The sequence below is a fragment of the Lytechinus variegatus genome, chromosome 1, assembly GCF_018143015.1.
Source record: "Lytechinus variegatus isolate NC3 chromosome 1, Lvar_3.0, whole genome shotgun sequence".
Classification (NCBI taxonomy): Eukaryota; Metazoa; Echinodermata; class Echinoidea; order Temnopleuroida; family Toxopneustidae; genus Lytechinus; species Lytechinus variegatus.
Window position 1 is genome coordinate 77,287,915 of NC_054740.1, and position 20,765 is coordinate 77,308,679.

General features: G+C 34.7%; 1 protein-coding gene across 1 annotated transcript in view; it reads right to left on the minus strand.

Moving 5' to 3' along the window:
- Positions 1-3,934: 3,934 nt before the first annotated feature.
- LOC121423715 (dnaJ homolog subfamily C member 7-like) overlaps positions 3,935-20,765 on the minus strand; it is a 38,515-nt gene continuing 21,684 nt past the window's right edge. Inside the window, exons 4-13 of the mRNA XM_041619150.1 lie at positions 17,874-17,987; positions 16,974-17,048; positions 15,660-15,778; positions 14,971-15,124; positions 13,533-13,697; positions 12,596-12,687; positions 12,016-12,089; positions 11,204-11,350; positions 10,146-10,298; positions 3,935-9,614 (exon numbers count right to left, since the gene is read on the minus strand). Coding sequence (XP_041475084.1) covers positions 9,484-9,614; positions 10,146-10,298; positions 11,204-11,350; positions 12,016-12,089; positions 12,596-12,687; positions 13,533-13,697; positions 14,971-15,124; positions 15,660-15,778; positions 16,974-17,048; positions 17,874-17,987 — 1,224 coding nt within the window. The 3' untranslated portion in view covers positions 3,935-9,483. The remainder of the gene's footprint in view (positions 9,615-10,145; positions 10,299-11,203; positions 11,351-12,015; positions 12,090-12,595; positions 12,688-13,532; positions 13,698-14,970; positions 15,125-15,659; positions 15,779-16,973; positions 17,049-17,873; positions 17,988-20,765) is intronic.

The window sequence follows — 20,765 nt, forward strand, 5'->3', positions numbered from 1 at the left end:
ATTTGTTATTCCTTAAACAAAATAATATTGTTTAGGTCAGTTCTCTGACGGATGATAAAACGTGACGTTTTTCACCTCCCTGGAGAAACGGAAGATTTAAGCACGTTGGGATAGTCCTTTTACTGTAGGACTGTAGTCCTTTTATCACGCGTGACCCGTACGTGCCTACTTTGCACAGGACAGAGGATGGGGGCAATTGCCCTCCCCAACCCTATCTGAAATTTTTCGACCCTACTTGTTAATTGAAAATTTTCACAGAATTGCCGACTAATATATGCGTCAGATCCAATATCAATTTAAAAATGAGCCAACACCCCTTAGATATTTAGAATCAACTCGATCACCTTGCCCTCTTGCAATTATAATGTTGACAAGACTATAGTTTGGCCTCAAAAAAAAAAAAAAAAAACTGTGTGCTAAAACATACCCCATTGCTTTGGTGCTTAATATTACTTCCGAATACCATTCTATTCATTTTGTACTTTTTTTACCTAAGTAACCAGCAGCAAATACATATCCGAGTGTGCACAGATCCCCCGGCCGCCCAATTTCCCCTACTCCATCCCCAGCGAATATAGCCTTTATAATTGTTACTTATTCTTATACTTAAGGGACAAGTCCACCCCAACAAAAAACTTGATTTGAATAAAAAGAGAAAAATTCAACAAGCATAACACTGAAAATTTCATCAAAATCGGATGCAAAATAAGAAAGTTATGGCATTTTAAAGTTTCGCTTCATTTCACAAAACAGTTATTTGTCATCAGTTCCTCATTTGCATACCGACCGAGATGTGGCACATCTCGGTCGGTATGCAAATGAGGAACTGATGACATCACTCACTCACTTTTTCTTTTGTATTTTATTATATGAAATATTTTTATTTTCTCATCATTGTCATGCATGTGAAATGAAGATTCATTCCTCCCTGAACACGTAGAATTCCATTATTTTAACATTTTGTGCTTCAGGCAAGGAGGTCTGAATCGTCAAATTCGTAAAAAATGAAATATTGTATAATTCAAACAATAAAAAAACAAAAGAAATAGTGAGTGAGTGACATCATCGACTCTCTCATTTGGATGTAACTGGCTCGTTCATATAACTACTTTGTTAAAAATAAGCGAAACTTTGAAATGTCATAACTTTCTTATTTTACATCCGATTTTGATTAAATTTTCAGCATATGATTGTGCTTGTCTGGTTTTTTTTCTGTTGATTCAAATCAACATTTTTCTGAGGTAGACTTGACCTTTAAGATAGGCCTCTATCTGTACAATTACTATTCGAGGCTCGAGCCAGTTTTTGTAAGGAACCTCGTACTCATTCGCCGCAGAGCCTGAATCTGACCCCGACAAGCCTTAGAATTTGACAAGCCAAAGCAAGGCAAAGAAAATTACCCGGCCCCAATCAGAAAAAATAAATAAATACGGTCATCTTGTACCCGAGTATTCCTGCTCAATTCTCAGGGTCATGTTGGTATATATTTTATTCAGGTATGCATTTTCCTTACTTTTCGGATATGGGTCAATTGACACAGGTATGCCAGGTAGAATATACAAGTATTTAAAAAAAATAATAGACACGATCTTACTTTCCCTTTGTCAAACAGGGGCCCCGAAGCGTACGTTGATTATTTATTTATTTTATTTTCAAGGGTATGTTTGGAAATATGGGCGAGCTGCATGCGAAAATCACAAGTAGATGATAATTTTCCCCGATATTATTTTCATGTTTTTGCACACGTTCATTGAAAAAGGGAGAGGGGCTGAATGAAGTCGTACACCCCCCCCCCCCCCCCAGCTCGACTCCATGGGACTCCGAGACCCTGTAAAAACACCGAACTGGCTGGTCAAATGCGTTTACTAATATCTATAGCGTGCTAGCGGCACAGTCCCATCTGAACTCGACCCAAGCTCCCCGCACGAGTAATTGCATTGAAAATTCCGACCCATTCCATTCATTCATTGGATCGACGAGGTCGTGTAATCATTAGCGAATATACACTCCTCAAATCGACTACGGCGCGCAAAGCCTAATATGGTCTAACACGTGATATGTACCATGGAGTTAGTATCTCTGGATTGCAGTCGAGCTCGGCCGGCGAGATGCATGATCTGTATAACTCTATGGGGCCAGGGAAAGGTTTCTAAAGTGGTAGGCTGAACCAAAAGTGGGGGAGGGGGGGGGGCTGACCATGCAAAAAGTCACAATCATATGGCCATTTTTACGCTATTGTACACGGTTTTAGAAAAAAAAAGGTGGGGGGGCGGGGGCTGAAGTCCCCCCAGCCCACACCGCTTCCGTGGCCCTCAGAGCATGTTGTAGTTGGTCCACGGCAGACAGAATGGCGAAGGGGGACGGACATACTTCTAGGAGTAACAAAATGGCGACTGTTCGCTTAAACTTGGAGCTCAGGCTTTTAAGAATTATCCATAATCTCAACTAAACGAGGATGACTTTTCCATTGAGGGCAGCAGAGAACGCGTGCGCGTTCATGAGTCCGATTCGAAGATATTTCGATTGCCTCAGAAATCTCGCGGGAAAACAATTAACCAGAGATATGTATAACACCTTTATATACCGTGTTAGTAAAAAAAATAAACCTCACAAAGACCGAATTTAAGGAAAATATATGTCATGAACACAATTGTTAGATATGGCCTGAAAGAGTATTCATCTCCTAAATAATTTGAACCATATTTATTATGTGGTATGCGTTAACGCTTGGGTGATCAGGAGGAATTCTTTGCAGTGTTGCAAATTTTGATTTGCGCCAAAGTGAGGCATAAATACAATGAATGAATCCAGATGTCAATGATGTCATAATCCTACAAGGGTTGCATTAAAATCCATCTCAAAGCACCTTTTCAGTAATTTACATTATAAGTGTTTAAAGGACAAGTCCACCCCAACAAAAAAACTTGATTTGAATAAAAAGAGAAAAATTCAAAAAGCATAACACTGAAAATTTCATCAAAATCGGATGTAAAATAAGAAAGTTATGACATTTTAAAATTTTGCTTATAGAGTTATATGAACGAGCCAGTTACATCCAAATGAGAGAGTCGATGATGTCACTCACTCACTATTTCTTTTGTTTTTTATTATATGAAATATGAAATAGTGACATCATCGACTCTCTCTTTTTGGATGTAACTGGCTCGTTCATATAACTATTTTGTTGAAAATAAGCGAAACTTTGAAATGTCATAACTTTCTTATTTTACATCCGATTTTGATGAAATCTTAACATTGTGCTTGTCTGATTTTTCTCTATTGATTCAAATCAACATTTTTCTGAGGTTGACTTGACCTTTAATAAACACTTTTAGTATTAATTCTCAATCTATTTTTATTGAAAAGGGATTTACAAAGATGTTTACTAACTCATGTAGCTTTATGACATCATTGGCATCTGGGGTTCATTCATTGCAGTCATTCCTTACTTCGGAGCAAATTGAAATTTACATCACAGTATAGAATACCTCTGTCCTGATTATCTGTGCGTGGAGACATATCACATGAATATGGTATAAAATTATTTTGAAGAAGATACTCTTTCCAATCGTATGTAATTATTACGCGTTCATGACATATTTTTTTCTTAAATTTGTGAGGTGTCAATTTTTTTTTTACTCACCAGGGGATATGCGATTACTCCTCCTCACCTCCTCTTCATCTTCTCGTTCTCCTTCCTATTCTCCTCCTCCTCCTTCTTCCTCCTCCTCCTCCTTATTCCTCTTCTTTTTCTTTGCTTCTCCTTCTCCACCTCATTCCTCCTCCAAAGCCCGTTCTTTAAGTTTATTAAAATCTGCCAATAGATGATGTCTGACCATTGAAATACAGATTTAAAAGAACGGGCTCAGCTTTAATGTTCAGCTCACTTAATAAAAACTCATCGAATATCATTTAGTCTTTGCTCATTATACCGATTTTATTCATTTACCATGCTTTCAATTGTCATACCGTTCTGGCGATACTTCAGTGGTTCAAAATATACACAAAATGTGAAGATTTACCACAATGCGACATGACTATAATTTCTCAGTTTTCCCCAATACCTAAATACTTTTTTAAACAGCAAAAAAAAAAAACATATCACTGTTGAGCATCTAGCTATGTTCTTGATAAATCTGAAAATAGTAGTAACTATAAAAGTGCATCATTGCACACCAAGTACTGACTATCAAGAAAACACCAACCATACAGAGAAAATTTACAGCTCGATTGGCATTCAAGCATTTTGCATTTGAAAGGAATGAGGCCGGATCGAAGAAATAATTGTAGGAAGAGACGGAAGGTGGGGAAAATATGAAAGGGTTGTAGGGAGGGAAACTAGGTGGAATCTAGGAGAGAAAATATTGGAATTCAGGAAGGAACGAGGGAAGAAAAGAAAAAGGGTATGAAGGACATTGGCGGCGGAAGCCAAAAAATCAGGGGGGTCTACCTGAAATTTAGTGATGGACACAGGTAAAAAATTTGACAAGCAAAAAAAAAAGGTAATCAACTAAAAGTTTAGGGGGGATTGTTCCCCCCCCCCCACCTCAAATTTAGGGGGGACCTGTCCGCTGCCTATGATGAAGGAAGAAGGGATGAATGAAAGAAATAAGAAAGGGAAAATGAAGGAAAAGAATAAAAGCGAATTTAGATGTAATGCTTTATTTAAAATAAGGTGGGAATCAACTTCATAGCATGTAAATTAAATATTCGGGGGCATAAAAATGTTGATTTTGCTACATAAAATAAATGGTTAACTAACTAATATATTTACAAAGTATCATTTAAAGAATGTGCAACAAGGTAAAACATAGATAAGACATGTTGGATGAAATATGGTTACAATCAGGTATGTCAGTATCATTGGTAAGTTCAGCTTGTATGTTTGTAGCCACCAGGTTTGGTATTCCATCTGGTCTTGCCTTACATTTAAAGACTGCATCATATAACATACTGTGCAAGTCTCAAAAACCCTTGACTATCTCACAAATTCAAAATTTAAGGAAAAAAAGATGTCTTGAATGCATAATCATTATATATGGCTAGAAAGGGTATCTTCTCCCAAATAATTTGATACCATGTGTATGGGGTATGTATTCAAGCTTGCATAATCAGTAGGTATTCTTTTCAGTGATGTAAATTTTGATTTGCGCCAAAGTAAGGCATGACTGCAATGAATAAATTGACATGTCAATGATGTCATAATAATGATGTGTTCATGACATATTTTTTCTCTTAAATTGGGAATTTGTCAGGTGTCCAGTTCTTTTTTACTCACACAGTAGAGGATGTAATTCACAATTTCCACTATAGCGATGAAAATAAACAGTAGTAATTCTGAACTGTGCCCTCTATATGAAGTGATGTCCAAGCTTTGAAAATAATCATTTTCTAATGTTTGAATACAAAACTTAGGAACAAAGCAAAATATATTATGTTGTCTCTTTATTTCTCTCCCCCTTCTCTTTCTCTGCATCAATCACTTGAATATACATATAAAAAAATAGAATACATGGTTTAGCTTAAGAAGTTTTGAAATACCCAATACATGACATAATCTCTCTAAAGCTGAAGTCACGTAAGATGTTAACACATTACTAAATTTTTTTTAAAAGAGCGAAAAAGGGGATCATACAATCTCACGTTGATTCAGAAGTTTGACCAACCCAATTGAACACTCCACCTACACATGCAGGATTGCTACCATACTCCATATCCTTGGTTTTCCAGACATTATTCAAACACAGCATGGATTTTGTGATGAGGACATGCACATTGGTGTATCTAAAGTGTACCTTGCATGGAGGGACCATTTACATGTTTAACATCGGGATGCCAATTACATTCGATTACACAGAAACAAGAACCATCTAGCCTTTTGTAAAAATGACAAGAAAAGAAAGAACAGTGTTTCCTATAGTTGAAAAAATTGGACATCCTAATCTTTTTTCATTGTGAGGTACAAACTCCACTGGTGTTGAGTGTTTTTGGACAGAGTGTAATGGAAGGTATTTGTAATGAATCCTACACTCCCTATCATCACAAACAAAGTAATAAGAAAGTACAAAGGAATGTTGGCATTATGGAGGAAACATATAAGGTCAACATCATGTGAAGGGGGGGGGTCAACATTACAACAGTCAGATGCATATTGCATAAACTTGCATTTGAATGCAACTCCTCAGTTCAAAGAACATTCACATTAAAAAATCAAATCACATACAGTAAAAATTGTAAACCTGAATGCATACAAAATATATTACACGACATCAAAATTGTAATAAGAGGAGCATGTGATCTACCTGCTCAGGAATATAAATACTAAGTAAAAACTTGGATTTCCAGACTAACCTACCCATACCCAACAAGATACACCTCGGGCCATTTCATAAAGCTGCTCCTATAAAGGGTGAAATTTTAACAATGACCGATGATCCTTTCTTGTGGTAAATGGTATTCACCATTAGATGTTCAATCGCGATCATTTAGCGCGTAGGAAATGTTCACCAGTCGTTTTTAAAGTCGCTCTTAACTTACAAACAGCTTTATGAAACACCCACCAGGACCCCATAACACAGAGCTCAATAAACTGATCATAAAATTGAATTGTGTGGTTCATTGAATGCGAATAATTATCACTGCATTTCAATGAAAAGTTTAAATTCAGCTCTATGATAAACTGCTACACTTTGTGTTACAAGGGCCGTAACTTTTACTAGATCTAAAATCTAGAATATAGACCAACTGGTATTACACATTAAGACAGACTGAACATAGGCAAGTCCACTTTAGGAGACATACATTGCCAACCATTGGCATCTTCTCTCTTGCAATCAATAACTAAATTCCAAATAATGACTTGTTCAGATATGGTGCCACTTACTTAGCCACATCGTTTTCACATTATTCAGCTATGGTGAAACAAATAGCCCCATTTTGGTAAATCAACTGACATTACACACTTTGATCCTGAATAAAAAGTTAATACATGCATATGCAAACACCTGACATAAAGACTTCATTAGGATGTTATGACTCCATCTTGATGAATGGTATGATATTTAATAGGTGTATTCGAAAGGCTTTTTCCAAACTCGAGTCTTCAAGATCAGTGAGCCTGGCCATTAGGATTGAAATTTTGCTTTCTATAAGGAGTAGCAGACAATGAACTAAAAACCTAATGAAATTTACTCTAGGTACTTGGGAATAAACTTTGCCTTATATTCATGAACCTTGACATCTGAATAGACTTCCAGTCTATTCACACTTGGATGCCCTTATTGCTGCATGGAAGAGTATCACTTTGTATCATCATTTACAAAGCTGTTCAAGCTATTAGAATTGAAAGGAATGAATAATTGATTTTTTTCCACTGATCAGGAAGTAATGAACTATGCTTTTGTGCACTCTCAGTTAATCCATTGCAGAAATTTGGACTGGAATACAAATAAAAGATTTCTGTCTACATAACTTACATTGTCTCCTACTGAAGTAGAGGTCACCCTAATTTATCAAATATATTTGAAAGCAATTAAAACACTATTTTTTTCTTGAAAAATTCAAATGTAAACAGTTTTGTGTAAGCCAATGAAGACAATACAGGTATACAGGGGGCAAGTGTTAGTATTTGTATGCGTGAGCAGCCGCATACAAATAGAATTACATGCATTGCATGTGCATTGTGAATCAAACAATACTTCACTTGAACTTGGCAGCCTGCTGTATATTCTGTGAGTCAAACATGGCAGGCAAATAAATCATGATTTACCAATTTCTTCCACCTGAATAATTGTTAAACATTAAACAAAAGAAAACTATAATTATGGAAATACAAGTGGGCACATACATTGTAAGTAGTTATGTACTCTTTGGGTGACGTTTATGGATTTCAATCAAGATATTAATGATATTGGACCAAATTAAAAAAAAAATTGTCACATTGTCCCCTAAAAGTTAATTAAATCAAACATATATATAGTTCTGTCATTCTGAATAAAAATATTGAATTTTCCTAAACAAGGAAGTTGAAATCAACCATTGCCTCTGTCTACAGATGATTTGTTAGTCTTGTATAAACAAATTACACTTATTACACATCCACAATAATATACAAATACAAAGAAATAAGACTATCCTCACATTCTTGAATAACAGAGGATTAAATGAGATAAATAATTAAAAGTCTTGGTGCTCAGTGTAAATATATAATAACTCTCTTCATGTACAAAATTTTTAGAAATAGCCGATATATTTAGGAAGTACTTCGCAAAGAAGAAAGCTAATGGCTACTTTGCATTTGTTTCAGAGCATATGGCCCAGTCACAGTAAGACAAAAAAGACAGTCTCTCACTATCTAACAATTTTCAGTGTTAGATGACATCAAATCCAGAATTTCTTGCCCAAACCGATAGAAAAGCTCTTCCTCTCAACATCTAGATACATCTTCAATTTAGCAGCTAATTCAATAAAGAGATTCAAATGAATAATACATTCGTACATTAATTTCCCCAAACCTTGTTGTAGACGGTAGGATGTGAAAGAATATTTTCACCGAAAAATTTGCATTCTAAAAGCTATGTTTAGTGAATTAGAGTCCAAAAAAATTATGCATGAAATAGCACAATCAATTTACATAAATTTAAAAATGAAACATTATTTCAGAAAAAAAACAATAATATGACATTGTAGATTAAATTGAACACCACCATCATGCAAATTTTTGCAACACTCTGCTGCAATCAGCAGCCAAAAGATGAAAGGGATATGAATCAACCCCCCCCCCAGCCAGCCAGCTAACACCCTAAAAAGCCTAGACTTGTGGGGGTTAAGTTAGCATCAATTTTAAATCAGCATATGTCCAATGAGATCATGGCATTCTTGAATTTCCAGCTTTGCATTGATACAATTATTGTTGTAACTTTTCATACACGGTTTGCCATTGACTTGCAGCTACACTAAATCATAAAACTGATGGCATCTTCTACACTTCAGGGCTCAGATATAAAAATTTATCAATAAAAAACTGCAAAAGGTTACAAACATTTCACAGCTATCCATTTGTCATTAACTTCATGTAGCTGGTTTGACCAATAAAGCCACATCCTTTCTTACTCTCTAATTTGTGGTCTAAATCATGTTACTCGAGGTACAACAGCGAATGGCACTTGGACAAGTTCTTTCAGGCTGTGTTCCATGCTGTTCCAATTGTGTTACGCTGGTTAGGTTACTAATCCCCTAATCATACAACCAAAGTAGAAGCCTTTCAGATGGGTGTACATTGATCAGAACTAGAAGTGGAATCCATTTGTGGCCAACATCTCCAGGAGACTTTCCCAATCATATCACTAGAAATGAAGATGTCTTACAGAGGGGTGTACGCTGATCAGAACTGGAAGTGGAATCCACCTGTTGCTGATGTCTTCTGGATACTTTCCCAATCATATCACTAGAAATGAAGATGTCTTACAGAGGGGTGTATGTTGATCAGAACTGGAAGTGGAATCCACCTGGGAATCCCCCGCCCATTCCTCCTCCACCACCACCACCAGATCCAAAGGAGAAGCCTCCAGGAGCTCCAAAGAATGTCTGGAAAATCTGGTTAGGATCAAAGCCAGCTGTTTCAAAGAAATAAGGAAGCAGATATAGAATGTGAATGGTGTTAGGGCAAGCAGTTTCAGTGGTCTCTATTAACCTCTGCTTAAAGATGAAAAGGAATTGCACATAGCAATGAGCTGTTTATTATGTTGAAATCCTTGCACTTATTGTGCCTAAAAATTAACTAAAAAGGAACATAAGTAGACTTGGAGGGGGGGGGTAACTATCCATTGCAGCAAAACAAATATATAGGTTTTACTGCAATTAATACTACACTGTCAGTAAAATGCTTAACATCATTCCAATGTTTCAAGCCCCAGTAAAACAGAATTTTCAACAAATATTTCTACCACCATCCCTATGAGTACTGCTATAACTACCATTACCACTAATACTATTACTACTATTATAATAACTGCCGCTGCCACGGCCACAACTACCACCATAACCACCTCTATTACTACTACCATCACCACTACCACTGCCACCACAACCACTACTACCACCACTACCTCCACCAACACCACTTCTACTACATAGTAAATTGTTACCTCCTGAGAATCCATCCATGTCTTCTAAATCTTGTCCACTATCATATCTCATCTTCTTCTTCGGGTCAGATAAAATGCTGTATGCCTCGCTAACCTCCTTGAACTTCAATTCCTCTTGCTTGCGTTCTTCTGCGGTCTTACTTGAATGTCGATCTATTGTAACAAGAAACAAGCACATGGTGTCAAGGAAGAGAAACTAAACCAATCAAAATAAACTTGAATTTAAAAATCTAGTTATTTCAACCTTAAGTAATTTTTTCCATCTTGATGACACATTCTTACAGTCTTATAGTAAAACTATATCGACATTAAATGACCCTAAATATTGATTTTATGACCTGAAATTCTGGTCACCTCTATAGTCGGTGATAGTTGATATATATAAAAAATTTATTCATGAAATAGATGCTCGAGGTTTAAAAAAAAAGAAAAAAATAAGACAAATACCAAGGAAAAACCACAACAGATTTCTGACAGTAAATGAGCTCCATTCATATCTTATGACTGCACATAGCAACATACAGACAGATTACAATGCAACTTGTGCAAGTCAAAGTGACTTGGGTGACTGATTCTTGTGCAATACATCACTCTCAACGCAGCTTAGGTGCATCAGAGTTACTGAAGATTGACTTACACATATGGCATCAAGGTGACTCAGGATTATAAGATAGTAAACAGCTCCAAAAGTGTTTTTAGTAAGTCAGAATGACTCATAGCGATTCAGTGATGACTGACAATGTGATATGGCATCAAAGGTGAGTCAAGTATGATTCTTGGGTGATTCTCACGTTGAGTCAATAGTGACTCTCGAGTGACTCTCCTGTGACTCCTGATCAAGTGACTATCAGGAGTCACGGGAGACTGAATATTTACAAAAGTGAGTTTTTAACATTTTAGGAGTATTTATCCCTTTACCATTGATGTTTCCTCCACTATGTACATTCCTTTGTTTCTTGATTTTTATTCATTTTAATACATGTATGTCATGATAGTGTATTACATATTTGAAGTTGAGAATCAAATTAAATCTGAAGATAAATTCATCAAATACTAACCTGGGTGATGAAGAAGGGCATGTTTCTTGTATGCTTTCTTGATTTCATCTTCTCCACAGTTCTTCTGTAATCCTAGAGTCTTGTAGTAGTCTTTCCTCTTGCTCTTTTTTAATTCCAATTTAGCATCCTGAAGTAACCGTTTGTTCTCTACAATGACAGAATGACAAGTTGAGAAAAAAAGGAGATATTGAGGAACTTTTGAAATAGAATGCAATGTTGCAAAACATGAGCCGCCATAAGAAATATATATTTTTTTATTTTCTATCATCATTGTTTAATTCTAGAACTATGTAGCTGTTAAAAAAGATTCTAGGACATTTGCTTGGCTTGGTAATGATTGCAGCCTCAAATGAGAGTCTGAATTTAAAGATAAAACTTGAACTGACCTTAAAATCCTCATCCCTTTCCTTACATCATTCTGGACCCAGAACCCTAACCCTGCCACTATGTCTTATGAGAAATTACGACTGATCGGTAGGATTAATCCTGCAGTTGGTGCACTAGTGCGTATTGTGCCACTGATAGAATTAAATATCTGGGGAATGAAGGATTTTTTTCTTTTCAAGAATATCACCTCAGATCACCCTATGTGTTTCCAACATGAACAGGTACTTACTAAAAAAATATCTTTACAATTATCTATGAATATACTATAAGCAGAGAAATCTCAAGTGTTTAATTTATAACCATCGGTTTTCCATTCAACATGTGAGATATCATCCTTAATGGATGAACAGGACTCATTCATTAAGTATAATATCTCACATGACACAACCTCAGCTTTATCAACATCACTAGAACATAACACCTACCTTTTGTTCTGTCCATATTGAATATCTTCTCATAATCCCGCACAGCTTCTTCATATTTTTCTAGATCCATATAACTATGGGCAGAATAATGGGAGTACAGGTGTCATTACTTACGAACTCCATTGCAACCATCAAAAAATATTCTTGAATTTTAGTATTGGACAGTCAAGGTTTCATTTACATAAAACTGACAAACTGAACTATTTGCCTTCAAAATAAAGTTATGTGTGTGAAAGTATTATGCTGCTCATGGTAACAAATGGATTTCGAGTATAAATGAAAACAGTGACACATTCTGACCCCTCTTCCCGCTGCTATGCTTTAATGACACTCCTCATTCTTATTCTTCCTTTTCTAATTATTCCTCCTTGGTATTCTTCTCTATTTTCTTCCAGGGACTCGAGCCTGGTGACATATTATTGGCCAAGATGAGTACTGCAAATAAAAACCTCAATTAAAAAATTCATATCATTTGCATCAAAATCCAAGCATCTTCCAACAGAGTTAAATTTTCTAAAATATATTCAGCAAAAATAAACTAAATCAATTAACAATATTCAGTATGATTATATTGACTCACCATTTTGCTCTCCTCATGAAGGCCTTTAAGTAATTTTCATCAAGTTCAATAGCTTTATTGCAATCTTCTACTGCCTCATCTATTCTGCCAAGCTGCCGGCCAAACATATTATACAGTTAATTTCTCTCAGCAATATATTTAAGAAAATCCTTTATTCATCATTTATGCCAGCTTTCAGAACAGCTAGAAACAAACCAAAAAATAATACATCTCCAGTTTTTAATATTCTGTTGAGAAGGTATTAAATATTATCGGATTCGAGTTTTACCCCAAAAATAATCAAACACACATAGTTTTATTCAAGGTCAACATAAAGCAAAAGTTCATTGTAATCAAACTAGCACTGATGTAAAAAGTTATTTAGATACCGGTAGTTCATCTCATTTCATCTCATTTCTTTTCCAATGAAGCCACTTTCATAACATTTAGACAACCTGTTAACGTGCAAGGGCTATTAGAAAATGAGCGACCGCACACATTTTGACCTAAAATGCAAAAACAAAACATGTCGTAGTGCAAGAACCATGAGGTGCACTTTGTTAAAAATGAAAATTTTGACTTTATGATTTCAATTAATCTTACTACCAAATATAAGCAAATTTGGAGTCAGAACAATTTATTTTTTTTTTTACAATTATGGGGGTGATTTGATACAAAATGACCCAGCAATAAGAATTTGGTCACTTATAGAGGTGTTTTCCAAATCTAAATCTAATGCATCTAAATAAAAATTTGCTATGATTATTACAAACAAAATAAAATTAACCAACAAAGGAAAGAAAGAAAAAGTGATTACACTCAAAATATTGCATAGGAGAGTAACATCTGATAGACATAGCTGTCAACCACCTTATCACATATTCCTGCACTCTAAATAGTTCTCAAAATGTGGGGTGGGGACAAGGAATTGTAACCAAAATGTTCTAGATCCACTTACCTTGGCACCTACGACAGCCCTATTGCAGTAAACCTTTGCATTAGTGAAGACATTATGAGGATCGATGGTTAGTGTTTGAGTGTAAACATCATAGGCCTCTTGGAACTTCCCTGACTTGAATAAAGCATTGCCTTCATCTTTCTTTGTCTTCATTTCTTTACATTTCTGAGAAAAAAAGAGAGAATGAGAAAAAGGTGAAATACCTTTGATCATTTCATTATAATAACAATACTATAGGTGAAGTGAATCACCAGATAAATCCTCAAATTGTACACCACAGAGCCGTTGGGTTCAAATCCCATTGCAGCACTAACAACCTTTGGCACAAAGACATTGTCTGCCCTAGTTACTCTATACTTGTGCTACACTATACCCAGGTGTAAATCAAGTATAGGTGAAATTGATCAGCTTTCATTCGATTAACTGACAACGACAACATATTTATTTCACTGTTGCATTCATTTTTTGAAATCTAATACATTAGAAAAATTCAGCTTGATAAAGAATGCCTTTACAAGTGAAAATATCTGCAAGTTGAATCAGTGGTTTAAGTTTGGTGGTTTTAATCAGATTGCCAATTTAACCCTATCTAGGGCAGGGGGGGGCCTCGGAGGCCCCCCCCCACGAGTCACAGAATATTTTTGCGGCGCAAGTTTTTTTTACCGTGCTGCTCGCTGACTTTTTACTTCCAAGTCTTGCGCAACTTTTGAGACCAATTTTGCGTCACCCGGGTACGCGGTTCCAAAATTACGCAATGTTTTGTAAGTGCATGTCAGACCAAAAATTGCTCAAAAACGTGATTTCATGCACAAAGTCAATGTAAATTGTGTCTTCAAGCAAATTACATAAATGTATGATTATTTTTAGTTTTGCTGGTCTAAATGTATGTATTTTATGCTGTTTATGATCTTAGAAGGGTCCCCAACAAATTTCATTGAAAAAACAATGAAAAACAAAGGGTCAAAAACAAAGAAATACATAAAAATTGCAAAAAACAATAGTATAAGAAATTGATCTGATATCACAATTTTTTCATGTTAACTTGCTAAGAGCAACACAAAGAGTTTCTATGCCAAAAATGAGAACATTTGGCGCCTTATTTAGGGAGTTAGAGGAAAAAGTATGATTTTACATACTAATTACACATAAATTAGCATGATTACTTAATAACAATTTTCATGAAATAAATTACAATACAATTTTGTTTATTATATCCCAGACAACCTGCGTGGCGAATTTCAGGTCAGCGGCCGAGATCTCAAGGGGGGCCTGGGAGGCCCCCCCCCCAGCCATATAAACTCCCAAAATACCCCGGCCTAGATAGGGTTAAGGTATTTAGTGATTGCCATTGAATGAAAGACATTTTTTTCTTCATGTCTACTTTGCATTATCACAAAATCACAAAATATATTCAATTGTACCAAAGACTGAATCTTACCTTGAACGCTAATCTTGCTTTGGTATGATCTGGTGAGTATTTGAGAACCTGTTGGAAATGTTGCTGAGCCTTCTCTATATTGTCTTGATAATAAAGACCTAAACCACGTACATAAAGAGCATCGGCATCCCTGGGATTTTGATACAGTACACCACTATAAAGGAAAAAAAAGATAAAAATCATACGAGTGCCATTAATTTCGATGAAAATAATCTGTCTTTGCTATAGAGTTATGAAAGCTTACCAGTCTGTTTATCACAACCCTTGTTCACTGTGGACCAAATAATTGAATAATGGAGAAAGCAATTTTGTATTTCCAATCAACAATGTGCTAAGCAATAATGCATATATACAAATATCATTCCCAGGTTTAATTGCATCGACAGTACCCCCCCAAAAAAAGGGGGAAATATGAACAAAAACCCAATAAAAATGTAATAAAGACAAACTCAGCCACAGAAACAGTTGAAAAAAAATTGGGGGGTGTGTTTCACAAAGATTTAAGTGTGATTACAAATCCCACTTAAATTCCAAATTGTGTTAGGTATATAGCACATTACCACGTTGGCCAGGTCATGCGCAGAGGGCACCCACAACTGTAGAGATATCAATGATGCCTTGGCATTTAAGAATGACAAAGTCACGCTAAACTCTGTGAGAATCAGCCCGTGTTAAGATATGATACTAACTTAACAGCTTCTTGTCCTTCTGAGAATCTGCGTAGTTTGAGGAGTGCTTCCGCTCTTCTTATTTTAAATTTTGCACATGCAGGTGAGTGGTCTATTGCTCTATCCATGTCATACACAACCTGTAAAATAAATTCAGACAATAACACATGATGATTGTTTACTTGCTTTGTCATACACATAAATCTAAGCCCACCCAGATATACTGATTCAAATAAAAGGAGATAGATCAAACATGAATAAAATCAGATGGAAAAAAAAGTGTCAACCGAATTTTAACACTACTGGAGGACAACATTGAAATAAATGATTTTTTTCACGAACCATAATGAAATACAAAATGAAAGAATAAGGCATCCCTCAAGCTCCTTCAAAACTGCTCATTTTATGCATATGACTCGGTGAAAATTAGCAATACTTTAAAGCCTGTATCTTTTGTTTTGGCAAACTTCCTCATAACATGTCATTATTCCAATTTAATACTAGATTATATGAATGTGTGTGCCCAAAGGTATAATTTTTATTATGAGAAGGATACAAAATAAAAATGTTATTGAATTTCATAAATTTACAATTTTTACATAAAAGTTATTTTGATATGGTGCCAGATCAAAATTAACTATCTGCATATTTTGGTCTTGTTAATATCAAACTCCTCCTCAAACATGGAACGGGCTAAAAATTTTAGGATATAATCCTGGTCTATAGATTTCCTATATCCAATTACTAAATGTGTAAAGTAGGTGCTCAAAGTGCTATTTGAATGAAAATAATAAAAGATGCAAGATGCCAAATTCAAATCTTAAAATCAATCAATGTGGTCGTGTGGTCCAATGATTAGAGCATTGGACTCATATTCATAAGGTTGTGAGTTCGAATCCCAACTCTGCCATTGTCTCCACTTTGATAAAAGGCCCAAGGGTGATATTTGTCGTCTATTACGTCAGCCGCTATGACTGATTAATCTAGACGTAAATGTTTCCAAGGTAATTGGTTATATACCAGCTTGGCGTTTACCAGCAAAATGCTGTCCTGCCGAGTTCCTACGGGAGTTACCACAAACAGAAACAGAAACAAATTTAATTGACATGATCAATCAATGTATAAATGTAAGATTATGACTGTAAGGATGATAAAGGGCAGTTGGCAAAAGGTTATGAACACACACAAAAAAGACATGAAATCACTGTTACAGAGGCAGACAGATAGATGGACAGAACAACCTCAAATAAAGAAAGACAGACACAAAGAGACAGACACAGCTCCAAAGAAAGGTGGGGTAGGGAGAGGGAGTGGGAAAGAGAAGTGGATGGATACCTTTCTAAAGTCTCCCTTGTCAAATGCTTTGAAACTAGCTGTTTCATGGCTTTGAACAGTCTTTGCTGCTCTCATCTGCATGTAAGACAGAAAAATATGAAAGATATAAATTAATCTATTACTAGTTAATCTGCTGCCTATGACCAAATAAATACATGTAATACTGGAATATAATTCAATCGTGAACACTCTTTGCTGTATCAACAAATACTTCTCACTCCAACATATTTTTCTAATATAAGATTCTACATACTTGCACAGTTGCACTCGTATTAGAGGTTTTCTGTTTTTATTAGTCTTCTACATAGAGTGGCTTACCAAATTTTGCATTTTATCAGATATTATTTTTGGAGGCCTGCCTCAAACTTCTAAGAAAGAAGCTTTTACTAACAGATCAATGCAATCATTATTGTTCAAGCTAGTAACTACTTACACCAGCTAATCCCATTTGCATACAAATGTATTCTTTAATTTCATCATTTCTTTCCTCTCTTTAACAAATAAAAGACTTGCTTGAAAGAAATGGAGACATAAATCTACCCAATGTATCAAATGAAGGTCAATTCTATAGTAGAAATAGGAATAGTGCTGGAAGTGCTTAAGCAAAAAGAACAAATCTACTCTTTTAAACGTATTCTGGAACTAAAAACCTTATGTGACCAGCATTATTCTTCAATTTGGAACATCAGTTCTAATACTTAGACTGAATTTATTAATCAATGCCATTTTCTTGGTTTTGGTGATTTTCTTTCTTCTGTAATCTTTAAGAACTGAAATAGGCAGAGAATGGGTTGATTTTTCCCTTTACCTCAATTTTTTTGTATTTTTTTTAAACTAAAAGGACTCATATTTGTTACAATTATTTGGCAAAATAAATGTTATTAAGTCCAACTGATTCACCTCTGACAAAGCTTGTTTGTTGGTAGGTTCTATGTCAGTTACCCTCTGAAGAGCTCTTATTGCTGCATCAACTGATCCTAGGGCAAGCTGACATTTTGCTTCTCTTAGATGTCCCTGCCAAATGAAAAAAAAATCTAAAATACAGGGTTGGCGGATTTAAATCACGTTGATTTAAATCGTGATTTAAATCGCGATTTAAATCACCATGATTTTTTTAAAAAAATCATTGATTTAAATCACTTCCATTGAAAAATGTACAAATTATGGACAAAGTATTTGTTCAATGCAGTTTTAATTCTTCAAGTCAACTGAAAAACTTTGAATTAACTTTATATCAACAAAAGATCAACAAAGTCTTCATATCTACTTAAAACAAATTAAAATCAAATTAATAAAATCAGGTAATTCCTTAAAAACTACAGAGGTATGTTGTCAATAGGTACTCATTTTTTGTAAATTATGTCGAGTTTTTCTTCTGAAATTTTACATTCTTTGTCAGTTATTATTAGTCAATTTCTTTCTTAACATAAAGTTTTTACATAATCCAAAGACTTTTCAGAGAGCAGTTTGTAAAAAAAAATATATAATATATAAAAGTCAATGAGAATGCCTCTTATTTCGTATTGTTACATTTATCATACATTTGATGTTTTAAATAGCAATTATAAAAATCACATTAACATAATGTAGTACAGTCATAATTTGACTGTTGAGAAAAAGCTTTCTCTTATAAACCTTTTAAGTCACTGCAGCCCATTTTATGTTCAGTGCTACAAATAATGGAAGTTTTGTATCTGTATGTAATAATGGAAAGAGCTCTATAACAACAATTTGCAAAACTCAGAATAAACATTTAACACTGCATTTAAATGTTAAGATGCAGGTACTTCAGTTACAATCATTGGCAGTTGTAAGCTGTGTCTCATTTAAAATAAAATACTTTTTGTAATACATATGTTGTAATTTAAGCAGTTTTGCAGTTTTTATCCTTCAAGTTAAAAGTAAGTAGATTTGTTTTCATACTTCATGGATCAAACAGATTTTTTTGTAGAGAATATGGGAATAAAAATTGTAGATTAATGTAAAAAATCACAGTAACATAATGTAGTATAGTCACCCTTTGACTAAGCTATCTCTTATATTGTTCTCCAAAACTGAGAGTTTTGCATCTATATCTGTAGCAAGAGAAGAGCTTTTTATCAAACTACAAAGATCCTAAACATATACAGTTGTAGTCTCTCTTTGACTATTGTAAAGCTGTGACTAATTGAAAAAAAATCATTGATTTTAATTATTTCACTTACAATATACATGAATACTAGCAATTGGCAAAGGGTTTGTTGGCAGTTTTGATAAGGGATTTTTTTAATATTTGAATGAAAAATCCCAGAGGGGAATTTTCTCTACTCACTGGGAATTCCCTATGGAATATTCCTTCAAAGGCCTATGTATGATAGAATTAAGTTCAGATACATGATTCCTCAAATTTATTTTTAATTGTCCATTTTTACTGGATTTTAATTACAAAATATGTGGTTAAGAACAATATTAGGGGTGAAATGTATAACATCAATATTGATGTCATTGTAAGAGTAAGGGGGGGGGGGTAATTACCCTTTTTTTCGAAGGAACTTTAAAAAAATCAAAAAAATCAAAAAAATCTGATTTAAATAAAAAAAATCTGATTTAAATCAAATAAATCCGATTTTTTTGATTTTTTTAAAAAAATCAAAAAAATCGCCAACCCTGCTAAAATATACCATTATCTCTGAAAGGAAATGCATTATTTGTAGTGAAGCCTGTGGACAAGACTAGCAATGCTAGATAAATGGCTGTACCTTGCTGTTTGTTTATGAACAATCCATGTAATATCTCTGCACACATAACACACATACATACACTCAGATAAGTAGCAAACTACATACTTGTACACGTCACTGAGAAGCTCCTTCATGGTGATACATATCACACAGATCTTGAAAATTTACATAAAAACTAATGTGAGAATAATAAAAACAAGATTTTTATTTTGTTTGTCTAAAAATTGTGCTAATAAAGTGAGGAAAAAATGCAATTGAATTGCTTGTATCTTTTTAAAGTCAGTTCAAATCATTTGCTATTTTGCCATCAGATTGCATTCAATGTGCAGGATTAGATTACCAATTAATAAAAGCGCCATCTAGAGGCAAAAATGCAACATATAGACTTGAATTAGGAACGGGACTAGCACATATAATCTGGAGAGGTTAAAGAGCGTCATCATATTAAAATACGACTACTACTTGCAGGGGTCGCGGAACGGTTTTCAAAGTAGGGGGCTGAGCCAAATGTGAGGGGGCTGACCATGCAAAAAATCACAATCATATGGTCATTTTTACGTTTTTAGACACGGTTTTGGAAAAAAGAGGGGCTGAAGCCAACAAATTCAAGCAGGTCTAGTAAAACTTTTTTGAGAGTTGTATAGTTGACCAGTAAGTTGTCTTGTATGACTGTGAAAGTGATTGTACAAGCTTATAATGGCAGAGTGCCAGAGTCAGACAGTGTATATCACTATTCCTTTGTATCACTGACCAGTAGACAATTTGGGTAAGTAAAATGCAGGCTAGTTCAGAAAATGAGAATACAACAATAAAATACACATCACATGATAAGTCCCCATATCTGATATTTTGAAGATAATTGATGAAGTAGATTTGGAGATTTTGTGCTCACAAGAAGAGGTGGGAAAATAAAAATAAATAATAAATAAATAAATAAAAAAGAAAATTCGTACGAAATTAATAATTGATCTGTCGATTGACAGATCACCTAAAAATACACTTTCTAGAGAGATACATTGTAAATTACATCTCATAGTATAAGAACGGTTTTAAGGTCTCAAAATCTTTTGTC